Source organism: Cryptomeria japonica, chromosome 2, assembly GCF_030272615.1.
Source record: "Cryptomeria japonica chromosome 2, Sugi_1.0, whole genome shotgun sequence".
Lineage (NCBI taxonomy): Eukaryota > Viridiplantae > Streptophyta > Pinopsida > Cupressales > Cupressaceae > Cryptomeria > Cryptomeria japonica.
Window position 1 is genome coordinate 388,191,575 of NC_081406.1, and position 13,583 is coordinate 388,205,157.

General features: G+C 36.8%; 1 protein-coding gene across 1 annotated transcript in view; it reads right to left on the reverse strand.

Moving 5' to 3' along the window:
• The window catches only part of LOC131026870 (hexokinase-2), a 69,904-nt gene that overhangs the window by 53,734 nt on the left and 2,587 nt on the right, over window positions 1-13,583 (reverse strand). Inside the window, exons 2-3 of the mRNA XM_057956877.1 lie at window positions 11,821-11,971; window positions 11,518-11,700 (exon numbers count right to left, since the gene is read on the reverse strand). Coding sequence (XP_057812860.1) covers window positions 11,518-11,700; window positions 11,821-11,971 — 334 coding nt within the window. The remainder of the gene's footprint in view (window positions 1-11,517; window positions 11,701-11,820; window positions 11,972-13,583) is intronic.

Genomic DNA, 13,583 nt, shown 5'->3' on the forward strand with positions numbered 1-13,583 from the left:
TCAGGACATTCCAGACTTCATCACTTACCAACTTGACCTAACTCAAGCAAAACCTGCTATCCAGGTGATCCCCTTGGCGACACTCAAAATGCAAAGGCTAACAGACAAAACCCTAAAAGACCTAGAAAACAAACCCTAGAAAGCAAAAAAGCAGGGTCCCCATTTGCAATGGGGCGATGTGTGAAATGGTCACAACAGGACCTTGGTCACACAGTTAATAACTGGTCTGAGATAAAGTATGCAAGTTATTGGCCTGAATCAAGGAAGGGCAATGAAGAGTTCTTGAATGTATACCTTGAGTTCCAGAAGCAGTACAATAAGTAGTACCAGGATACTCTCTCCCAGGATCTAGACTTGAGAGATGAGCATAGAGCCAATGCACCTGATGATGAAGACTTCATGTCAGAAATGGTGAGATCCAATGAAGACATATCCACTATTGAGCCACCTAAAGGGTGGAATTACATGGACTCCTATAGTGAAAGTTTTACTTGATGTTAATATTGGTAGTTCTTGTCTTTTGATGCATCATTTGCAGTTAATGTAGTGCTAGATACCTTCCTTTTTTATGGTATTATGGTTTAACAGTCAATATCTTAGGCTGCAGCATATTGGGACTGCATTTCCTCGTGTATATTCAACTCTTACTCTTTAGATCCTGCCAGTACTGTGCTATGATCACCCAGAAGACTATGGTTAGACTCAAAAGGGCTGAAGTTAGATGTCTTCTCCATTTTACTATGTAATTCTGATCTGTGACAGCAGTTTTGATATTTTGCCCTCTGAACAGTTGATTGAATGTACTCTTTGAGCTCTTTTGGTAATATATTATCAATTCAAAAAAAAGGTACATTTTATTGAGAGGATTGATCTTCCATGCCATCACTGTCCCGCATACTTTCAGGTCTATAGCGAGGTGTGGTATATTGGGCAAGTGCCATTAGAGATATAGATGTAGCAAAAGGAAGGAGGGATAAGGGTTTCATTTGTGAGTGATAAGGGGAAAGTTAAATCCTTGAAACATTTGAAAGGCTAAATACAATTTTTTTTGTAGAATTGATCATAGTGCATGCAAAGTTCTGTCATATTCTTGATGCATTTAATATTTAGTGCTACTTATCAATGTTATTAGTATTAATTTATTTTAAACTCTCATATAAAATACGTTTATCTGTCATCCTCTTCTATCCATTCAAATATATGTATGCTGTGTGCAGTGGGATGTTAAATAAAGCAATGTTCTAATCTGATCAGACATTTTTCTGCATAAAACAAAATCAAAATAACTAACTTAAGTATGGACTTGTTAAAAGGTTTCAAACTTTCAAGAAATCAACAGAAGGTAACTCTCCTACTTCTTGTCGATCCAATGGGACCCCAGTAGCCTTCTTTTTCTGTTATCCATTCTATTACAATCAGTGATCCAGGACTCTGCAACTCTGGCCCGAACTCTGCGAGTCCAAAGCCAGGTCGCCTCTACAAAGTCCAAGGGGGTCTAGACTCAGACTTGGCCGAGTCTGGCCAAGTCTGCTCAAACTCGGCAGACTCACCAAGTCTTGAGGGTAAGAATATGCCATGCAAAAACACATAAAAAGCCAAAAAAAATTAAAAACTTTTTAAGTGTTTTCACTTGACCAAAAGGTCATTATATTTGCCTCTCTACCCTAAAAGCTCATTTTTATTGTTTACAAACACAAGGAGGAGAGAAAAAGAGGCATTGAAGAGCAGACCAGCAAATTGATTGAAGAGGAGATAGTGATTGCTGATTGTATGTGCAAGTTAGTAGCTTGCATTCACGCATTTAAAGGAGTTAGAGAAGGATTTGGAGGAGGCTTCTACAAATTTGAAGGTGCATTTCTTCAATTTTGGAGCAAATTTGAAGAGGTTACTTTTTTCTGTTGTTTTTGGATTTTTTTATGTTCATATTTCCAATTTATTGTGCATTTGTTTTGGTTTTGTATCATTTTATGCTGATGGAAAAAAATAAGAAACCTTTGTTTTGTTTTTTCTTTATTTTATTTATTTTTAACTTAATTAGAATGTGTAGATGTTGATTTTTTTCATTTATAATATATTGCAGCATACTGTCTCAACCTACCGGTAGTGGTAGTGGTGCCCCAAAGATAGACCCAGTTAGAAAGGATAAGGCTTAGAAACATGCCATCCCCAGATCAAAAAAAGAAGTGATACATTTTCATTGCAAAACGAAATATAGTGGGGGAGTTATTAACCGGCTGATATATCACATTGCACAGATACAATGACATGATGTCAAACCATGCAAAAGAGAACCCCCTAAGGCTATACATGAAGTGCAAACTCAATTAGATAAAAAATAAATGGAAGAAATGTCAAACATTGGTGGAGAGGCTTCTTCAAATCCTCGGCCTCCATTTCCTCCATCTAGAAGTAGTGGTAGTGCAAGTGTAGCATTGGACCTTGGATACGTAAAAAGAAATCCACATTAGATTCACTTTTTGTTCCACACACAACTCCGAGTGCCTAACCATCACTTGAGAGCGTGGCTTGGAATAAGGAGAAGAATAACGCTACGAAAAATGCAACTGGAGATTTTTGGTTCTACAACACTGTTCCATTTCATGTAGCGAAATATTCGTTATTATTTTGATTTCTATGTCATGATTTTCTGCTTATAAGAAATTAAGAGTATGCCACATTGATTATTTTAATTTTTAAAGTTACAAATAAAACTTAATAGTTAATAGTAAATATGTATTCTGTTTATTTAATTTGTTTTAGGTCTCCTTATTGGCGAATTATGGCAAATGCCATTACTATTTGTGGTCCGGGGTTCAAATCCCCTAATGATGAGGAGATAAAAGGTCCTATTTTGAGTCAAAAGGTGGTTGATGTCAAAGCCACAATTGCCAAGCAGAGTGAGGTATGGAGGAGGAAGGGTTGCACCATCATGACTGATGGTTGGACCGACAAATGAAATAGAACACTGCTAAATTTTCTTGTCTCCTCATTAGGTAATTCTACTTTGTATTTTGTAAAGTACATTGATTTAGTGATTAAATTTTTTACTTTTTATTTTACTAAAAAGTTTTTATCTCTTTCTCAAGTAGCAAAGTGTTTTTGAAGTCAATTGATGTGTTGAGTATCATTGTGGGGTGTTGGAGAAAGTGTTGGAGGAGGTGGGTGAGGAGAATGTGGTATAGATAGTGACAGATTATGCAACAAATTATGTGTCCGCAGGTAAACTTCTTATGGAGAGGCACCCCACCTTGTTTTGGACTTGTTGACGTGTTTTTTTGACAGCGTCGAACACAAAATAAAGTTGCCTAACAGTCACTTCACTCTCTCTTGATCAAAGTGCGATTGCATGCTAAGATTGCAAGAAGTTCAAACAATCGACTCCAAGGTTCCTTTATGCTACGGACATGACTCAGTTGGCTGATGTGATTGCTGGTAATCCAAGGGGCCTTACATTTGCATCATTCTTTCACTTCTTTGTTGTGACTGGAACTCCATCATCGGATATGGCAATTATGCGATGTTGCTGCTTCGAACAGACTAAAATGAACTAAAAATAAAAAGAAAGGGTTTAGAAGGATCTAAATCTACTCCTAAGGGCAGTGATAACAATGAATAGTGCTCTGGTGGACAAATTCCAAATAAACCAAGCTCTGCTTCGCCAAGATCAACTACAACTCCGCAAGAACCGGTGCAATCTTCTGGGGATGCTAGAGGATTTTCAAATCGAGAAAGTACATTTGAATACCCAAAAACGACACAATCCAAACAACCATCTACAATCGAACTTAGCACAAATTTAGGGGGTTCGGGCTAACTTTACACTGCAACTTACAATCAGCAAGATGCAAAAAGTATGAACCATGGAAATTCATCAAACACCATTACATTCTCCATTGAAATCAAAGCACTATACTACTTCTACTCTAAGTGATGAAGGCAAAACCATGCAAGCTTTGAAAAAATAACTTAAGTGGACACCATCAGAGAACAATGTTTCATTGTTATTATCTCAAAACTTATCGCAACAATTTCATACAAGTCTCCCTCCCTTTACAAATGAAGGGGGTCACCACTTTATATAGGCCTCAAGCTATGATTACATGCAAACCCTAATTAGGGTTTTCCCTAAAAGATTCTCCACTCAAGATGCAACAAGGTGGGAATCTCCAATTAATAACCCATCATGCCCATATACAATTAATTCAAAAGTACCCAAAATAGCATCCATTGCGCATTAAATGCACCACCTCCTTCAAATTCGCCCAACATGCGTTGAATATTCATCCATGCAAAAATCACCCCATTATGTCATAAATGCTCCATCATTTCCACATGCGGCGGCTACATACAAAAGGAATTTCATTAATTCAGCGTGCGTTGACTCGACTGCCACTTGGCAAGAAAATCTTGGAGAGAGAAAAATTTAGGAGAGAAGAATTTGATCCATGAAGAATTTTTCTTTAAGTTTTTCGAACTCTCCTTGCTCTGGAGGAGATTTTCAACAATTCTCCACCATCTCCTATTTTTTAGGAATTTCCACAATTTTAGGGTTTTGGTCCGGGAGAGAGAGAATTCTCTCACGTATCCATATCTTCAAAATTTTCTAAATTTGGAGGTCATTTGAGCCCTGAAAATGGATTTTTCAAATTTTTCCCTGGGGGGAAATTTCTTTTTCAGTTCATCCCTGATTCCTTCCTTGCCTTAGAAATTTTATCTTCAATTCATCCTTGGGTCTGATTTCTTGTTGTGGAGGAATTCTCCTTTGGAAATAAATTTGTTCCTTACCCTAAGGAAGGAAATTCTTCATGCCTTAGCCAATTTTCATGATTTCCAAGAACTATGTCCTAAAGGAAGAAACTTCAAAAACTTAGTCAATTTTTCACCTTTCCTGGAATTCTGTCCTGAAGGAAGGAATTTCCGACACAGCGCTAATTTTTTCACTTTCTTGGAATTTCTTCTTCTTGGGTGCAATTCCTCCCCGAGGAAGAAATTTTGACTTGGTGGAGGATTCAATGAAATATGTGAATCCTCCATGCCTCCTTCATTTTAGCGCATGTCCTTCATCTTGGGCGGAATTTTGACTTGGTGGAAGATTCAGTGAATTTGTGAATCCTCCATGCCTCCTTGGTTTTGACGCATGTCCTTCATCTTGGGCGGAATTTTGACTTGGTGGAGGATTCAATGAAATTTATGAATCCTCCATGAGCATCCTAGTTTGGCGCCCTCTTCAGTACCTGGGCGCTATTCCTTCCTGAAGGAGGAATTCATCATTTTGTGCACTGTCCATGAGAGGACCATTTTGGCACCTTCCTCCTTGTTAGGGCACAAGTTTGCCAATGGGAAGAAATCCTCAACCTTTTCAATTCTCCTTGCACATTTCATTTTGGCGCCCTTCTCAAGGCTGGGGCGGATTTTTCACTAGGGGAAGGATTCTTGGAACTTGTCCATTTCTCCATGCACTTTCCACTCTAGCGCCCTCCACAAGGCTGGGGCGGAATTTTCACTTGGTCAAGGATTCTTATACCTTTTCCACCTCTCCTTGGAAAGTCAATTTTGGCGCCCTTCTCAAGGTTGGGGCAGATCTTTCATTGGGGGAAGGATTCTTGGAACTTGTCCATTTCTCCATGCACTTTCCACTCTAGCGCCCTTGCTTGGCCTTGGGCGGAAATTTCCCCTGAGGAAGGAATTCATTGTTTTGTTTGTTGTCCATGAGCACATGACTTTAACACCCTCCCTCAGGTCTAGGCGCTATTTCTCTCTGTGGAAGGAATTCATTCCTTGTCCATCCTTCCTTGATCCCTCCAATTTGGTGCCTTGTAGGAATTTGGGATGATTTTTCCAGACAGAGAATTTTCCCGAGCTTTCCATTTTAGGAGTGGGCTTCCAGCACTCAACCACCTTCTGGCTTTCCCTGTCTGCTTTCTGACTTTCCAGAATTAGAAATAGTTGCAAATGCCTGATCTTTGTCACCTTGCCCGAATGGTCCTGTCAGAACAAACTTTCCAAAAATAGAAACCTTCAAAGTGTCAGCGTTAGACCCCTAGACAGGATACAGGAATGACTTACTATAAATAGAAACTTACTAAAAATAAAAATTACTAAAAATAGTAAGTTTGATTTTTGGCAAAATGACGACATTCCAGGACTCCCTAAAAATAGGAACTTTCTAAAAATAGAAAGTTGCTCCATTTTGGCTTAAATTTTACTGGGAAGTTCCTTGAAGGGTCCTGATTCCAGTCGTAGGTTCAGTTTTTCCAAAACCCTAACAGAAACCCTAAAAAGGGACAAAACAGGCCCTAGACTTCACCAAACTCGCTCAAACGAAAAGCAGATTAACTCCAAATGACCCTCGAACGTCTGCAAAGCAGAGAGACTGACGAGACTGCTGCAAAAAAACCCCAACAACGCAAGCCAAAAGACCGGGAGGGCCTAAAAAGTAGGGCGTCCCCATTTGGAATGGGGCGATGTGTGAAAACATCACAATAGGACCCCTTGTGCTACTCATTGCCTTGACCTCATATCGGAGGATCTTGGCAAAATTCCCTAGATTAAAACATGTGTAGCTAACGCAAGGAATATTTGTAAATACATATATAATCATACATGGGTCCTCAACCTTATGAGAAATTCCACAAATAAGAAAGAGTTGGCTCATACAAGAATTACCCCGATTTGCAACAAATTCATCACGTTGCAATCCTTGTTTCAATCCAAGGCCGGTTTAAAACGCATGTTTGTAAGTGAGGAGTGGACCACATCATCATATGCAAAGACCACTACAGGGATTGAGACAGCTGATCGGGTTTTTGATGAGCATAGCTTTTGGCAACCGCTAAGAAGATTGTGCAGGTAATTTTCCATTATATTTTTGTTCTCATTTCCATTTTATTTCCTTATTTTTGTTCACACTTGTTTATGTAAAACTTAAAACTTAAAGCTTATTGTTTCAACTTTCACAATGATCACAGTTCATAGAGCCTCTTGTTGTTCTCCTACGAGTTGTTGATGGAGAGAAGCCCGCAATGGGCTACATTTATGAGGGTATGGACAGGGTGAAGGAGGCCATTAGAGCTATTTATTCAAGGAATCAAGCTAAGTACGGTCCCATGTGGGAGGTCATTGATCGACGATGACACAATCTACTTCATAGGCCTATACATGCAATTGCCTACTACCTTAATCTGAAGATTCCAATTTCGCCCAGATGTCAAGGCCAACGATGAAGTGTGGAGTGGGCTCTACGACGTTGTAGAGCGAATGTCACCTGATTCATTAGTTGGAGCATACATAGTCCATGAGATAGAGATGTTTAGGAATGCACAAGGAGACTTCTTTTCACAAGACATATGCAAGCAAAACCAGATAAAAATGATGCCAGATAAAAATCTATTCAAGGCATAGTTTAAAACTTAAATCTTAAACTTTTCTCTCTATGATTCTATTACCATTATCACAAACTCAAAGTTATAGAATAGAAATGATTTTTACAGAGGATTGCAGTTCGTATCTTGAGCTAGCCATGTAATGCTTCAAGATGTGAGCGCAATTGGAGCATGTTCAAGCATATTCACTCCAAAAAACGCAACAGGTTGCCAATCCAAAGGTTGAATGATCTTGTGTATGTTCATTACAAACTTCGCCTCCATCACAGACAGATCTTGGGCACTGACACATCTCCTATCACTTTAGAGGAGGTTGATCTACAGGAAAAGTGGAAAATTGAGGTTGATGATCTTGTCTTCAGCGATGAAGACTTAGAATGGGTTGCTAGGGTGGATCGCGAGGCAAAGGCAGTAGCGATGGCAAAGGAGAAGGCTAGAGCACGAGGAGAGCCATTGGAGGACCTCGAGGATGATGTGGATGAGGATGTGGATGTCACTGAGGTTGAGCTTGAGACAAAAGCAAATGCCATGGCTGCAAAACTATCTAGAACCTATCTTAGGCACACACGTAGGAGGGTTGCAGGGTCGAGTGGTCACTGATATTGGCTCCTCTGAGCATTAGACTTCTAGACTCTAGCTTTTATTTTGATATATGTTTTAAACTTTTGATGCCATGGATTTCATATTCTATGAATTTTGTAGACATTTGACTCTATATATATTTCTAATGTGTTATTTAGTTTAACTTATTTCCTTCAACTCAAGCCTAAAATTTGCATTTATACTTATGTGATCAATGTAGACTTGTGTATGTGTTCAAAATAACTTCTATTTGATGAATTTGTTGTGTCTTTAAGGTTTATTTATTAAAGGATGCACGAAACAAGTTTTAAATCCTAAAAAATCTTTGAATTTCTTGTTTTTTTCAATTTGCCGAGTCTTGGTCGAGCTCGGGTGCCGAGTCCGAGTCTGAGTCTTGTAACACTAATTAAAATCTACGTGTGCTACAAGCATTTAGAATTCTAGGATGTTAAGTAAGGCACATGACTATATCTCTTCACAAATTTCAAATATAAAGCCATTAAATCATCCAAAAAAAAGCTTGACAAAATACAAAGTAGTTTGTGGTTCCAAAGCCAAAATCTCATGTAATGATGACGTCAAAATGCCTTCTATTGCCTTGAGTAATTTCCAAACACTCTAGAAACTGTTGCAAAGGCCCCTCAAATAAGCCTGACCCCATTCCTTAAAGTTACCTAACCCCTAGGATCAACTGAATCATAACAAGGAAGAAGAAAATCACTGTTGCATATTGTATAATTTAAAACACTTCATGGTGTTACAAATTTGTTTCCCATGAAATATAAAGAAAAATAGAGCAGTCTCCCATTTGTGCTATTTATAATACCCCACATTCAAGGATCAACTGAATCATAACGAGGAAGAAAAAAATCAATGTTGCATGTTGTATGATTTAGAACACTGTGGTGCTACGTATTTGTTTCCTATGGAATATAAAGAAAAATAGAGCAGTTTCCAATTTGTGCTACTTATACTATCCTGCATCCAAACCATAGAGATGCAGTAATAATTACACCAGTTCCAATGGCTATGAAACACAACCAAACTTATGCAACGCCATTCACAGAACCAAGAAACTGCCAATAAGAGGAATGAAATCATTCTTCTCTCAATGCCAAGACGCTATAAAAACCTGAAATACATTACTAACTAGAACTGCATGAATACACACCAACTAAGAATTTATAGTTATTTGAATTTATTTCTACAGTTTCATTTAAAAACAACAATGAAATGAAATAACTTGTAAGGGTAAGGAACTTGTGCTCCAAGAATCAGCAGTTGGAATGAAAGTTACCAGTCTTCTATTCATAACAATACCTAAAAGCATGTTTATGTTCCTCTTGGCCACCCTCACAGCTGGCAAAAGGGTCGATAGAAATAAAAAGGAATCTCAATTCTGTCCTGCATACATACCGAACATTTCTTTATCCCACCCCAACTGCTCAGAATACCCTTATGTCCCACTACAAACTCACACCCATAGCTCTAATATTTGTATTGTTTTCATCACTCTAGAGGATTATGGAAGACTAAAAAGGCATATGAGATGTGGAACAGTCCAAGTCACAACCAGGACAAAGAGTATCTTTTTAATCACGGATAGGGCAAAACACAGAATTAAACCAAAATCGCAAAACAGCAAGAAGAATGGCTCAGCTAACTAAATAAAATATATAGTAAACATAATATTTAGCCTACTGCCTAAGCCAAATGCCTTGTAAGTTTATCCATTCCCATATGTGTTTCTCCTGAAACATAAACAAACACCCAGAATAATTTTGAAATAAAATAAACAAGCTGTCATTTCAAACTTTAAATACAAGGACTCTAGAACTCACGGTCCTTTTATATCACTTTCCAAACTCGTACTCTTCTTCTCAACAACCACTCTCACACATTAAGGTGGACAATCAAATAAACACAAGGAAGCAAGAGAGCAAACAACATTCACAAACTTTTTAACAACACTTCTGTATACAATTAAATCAAAATAATTACCTGCAGGTATGTGCTCATTAAAAAGGTTTTAAGAGATGGAAGAAAAGTAGGAAATAATCCCACTTTGCTGCCAATCTGATGGGCCCCTAAGTGCCTTCTTTTTCTTCGCCAACACCCAAAATGTTATGTTTTCCCCTTAACAAACAACCAGTTCTTCCAGCTGACATTTTTCAGTTCTAGAACATTTTAGACTACTGCTGATACCCAGATCGAATTGAATCCTCCTCTCTGTGTTTTTTTACTCTTACTATATTGATGACCATGCTTACAGATATATTGATCAATTAACAAGAAGTTAAATGTTGACTAAATTTTCAGGTTATTTTTATGTAATAGGCATGGGTACCTAACATAGTGTAGGGTCCTTCTGAACTTGCATGTACAGGCTTGTGTTTCCATTGCATGCTGCATTTAACAAGTTTTACCAACCAGTTTACTTTCCTTCTTTTGTCTCACACATTTTCTTATTTTAAAAATACACATGCACTATTTAACCTTTAACTAAAATTTAATATTTCAATGATGATTATTCTTTTTTGAATAAAGTCAATGTCAATTCTCTTGCCCATTGATCATGCCACCTACCACTAGTGCCATGTCATCATGTCAAGTCAACAGGTCGACTGCAAACATAGAATTTTGTTATCTCGGAAACATGTCATGTAAATGATCATTTGAAAGCACATTTCACATTTAGTTCATTTCTGAATTACATTTTACACCAAAAGTGTCATTTCTGTTTGGGTCATCCTACCATATGATTGACAACTTGACTCATTAACCCTCCCTGGAAACATGCACCCCCAGAACCTTAATTGTCATGGCATTGCCACTGTGACATGTCCACACACCAGGTGGACTAAAAGTACCTCAACTATATTATGATAGAAATAAAATTTTAATTAGTCGCATGATAATATAAATGCATTAAATTATTGCACGTCATTAGAAAACCCAAAATCCAAACTATAACATTCTATTCACATTTGAATGCCCAAGGTACAAACCAGTCCATAAAAATGTCTACTCATTGAAAACTATTAGTTGTCGGATAGTTGCAATTTTGATCAATTACAATTTTTATGCCTCTTATCTGCTAGGTTTGTTCAATCTTTCTGGCAAGGAGCCTTACTAGGCTGCATAAAAATCTGCTTGTCTTGTCCGATTTCCTAAGTTACTATTAATGTCTTTTCATTACCATTCAAAATAGAATTGTTGACAAAACACAGGGAGAAACATACGCCACTAATGACCAAAAAACATTGGAGATTTTAACACAATACTAAATCAATTACAATACATTGAATGGCAATATTAACATTCACACTTATAGAAATTTGTACAATAATTGACAGATGGCATTCAATACAAATTTAGTGAATCGTTAATGTTCATTTTAGCTAAGTCCTAATTTGGACTGTATATAAATTATAAATCTTAACTTTTCCTCTCTCCTATTGAGAACAATAGAAATTCATTTACTTGATATATACTATTGAAGAATACTAAGATAGCAAAAGAACTTCAAAGTACAAGGGTCTTAATAACCAACCATTTCAGAGACAGAAAACCCCTTGCTCCACTTGATAAGTGTACCAGAGGCAATTGCTGTTTGATGCACTGGAAAAGAAAAGGTGAAACCAAGCTCCCGTTGATGGCCAGGTTCTACACGGAAGTTTTTACCTTCCTTTGTGACAAAATTTGCTAGTTTTGAAGCAATGTAATCAAACAGTTCCTGCAATCAAAGGCCAACTAGTGCTAAAAATAGATACTTATAGAATTCCTAGAAATAACCAACATGGATAAAAGTACAGAAAAGTTGGAGCACAGTTCAAATTTTTAGTGAAATACCAACCTTTTCTGTGCCAACCATCAAATTTGTAGGAATAGTAACTTCTTCAAATTCTTGGTCAACAACTCGTCCTTCCTTACCACCCAGCTGTACACGCAACACACGGAAATTGGTTCCCCCAAGATCCAAAGCATAGAAAAGGCCTTTCTCATTCCTTCAAGCCAAGAAAAGGGAAAAGAATGAAAAATAATGTGAAAGAAGGGCTCAGAACTGTTTAATCCCCAGGTAATAGGAAAAAACCATTATTCAATACAAAGAATAAGTGAAATCGCAAGTCAAACACATTTGCACAATGTTCAAATGGTAACTCAGCTTTATTTGAAAAGTCAAAAAGTAAGTGTGAACTGCAAACAAACCAAAAGAGGCATTAAGTTCATAAGTAAAGATAATTATCATTATTGAAAAGTCTAATACATTTCAAGCAAAATTTGGAGAAATACTCAAAACTACGGAGATACAAAATAATGAATTGCCAGTGCAAATAATAATAATATCAAATTGCTTAAAACAAGATAATTATTCAGGAAGTACAACCTGAGTTGGCCTAGTGGTGGAGAACTTGTGCTCTTGAAAGAGAGGTCACAAGTTCAAATCCCACAAGGAGGTAGGGTATGTACACCTTATCGACTTCAGTCCATTACCAATCAAAAAAAAAGATAATTATTCAGAAATACTAAAAAATATGTACTCTTTAATTGTCATGAGCAAAACATTTTAAAGTTAGATGACCTCTAGAACCATATGAAACATAACGATGGAAGAATGGCCTTCTCACACCCCCAGGATACAATTAGAATTGCTCTAGAAATGATTTTGCTTCAAAGTTATTGGAAACCATAGAGTAATTTGATTTTCATAGTGAAATACATAAAAAAGTGGCTAAGGAATTCATATCATCAAAAAATAAAAGAGAAGGTGATTTTTTTTATTTTTAATTATTTTTTCATTATTTCCTGAGGTTTTAAAATTGGATCTTTACCAGGTTTTGTCCAAACTGATTCTGCCTGCCAAAAAGGTCTAAGATTGATGAAATCATGAAACCATGCCAATTTTGGGTGAGAACTCGGAACTATGTAAGTGGTTGGAATAGCTTTGACAATGACATTTGTCAAAAGAAAGTTAAGAGAGGTTATAAAAATTCCGAAGAATCCTAATAACCTAAATAGAGATGAAAAATTAGGCAAGAGACCAATTATTCTAGAACTGAGAAAGCCTAACGATTTGGGGGTAGGCAGAAATATTTAATGCATGAAAAATAATTGTCAATACAATGTAAAAGCATTAAATATTTTTGTGAAAGCACTAAAGAGGGGCTTTTGGCATTTATTATTACTTTTGAATTTTAAGGCTTCTACCTTTTGCAGTAAAAATACAGTTTTCCATGTAAAGAGCTCCAATCTGTAATTCAAATCATTCGTCCTTCTAATGGGCTAAAAATGGTTACCCAAAACATTGATTGTAATATTTTGCATGCTGTTTATTCCCAAAAATAAATTGTTAATGATACTCACATTATGTTAATACTAAATAGGAATTATCTAGTTAATTTTAATTTTTTAACAGTCATATAAGTTAAAACAATTTTGAAATCATCATAGAGCTGACACTGCACATGATTCTATATAAGAGTTCAATAAAAATAAATAAATCAGCAAATCTCCATGCAAAATCAAACAATTCCAAGAAATAAGCATTTCTTAACAAACAATATCATGAACTTTAAAAAATGTGAACATGAAGGACTCGAGAGCTTATAAGTATAAAAT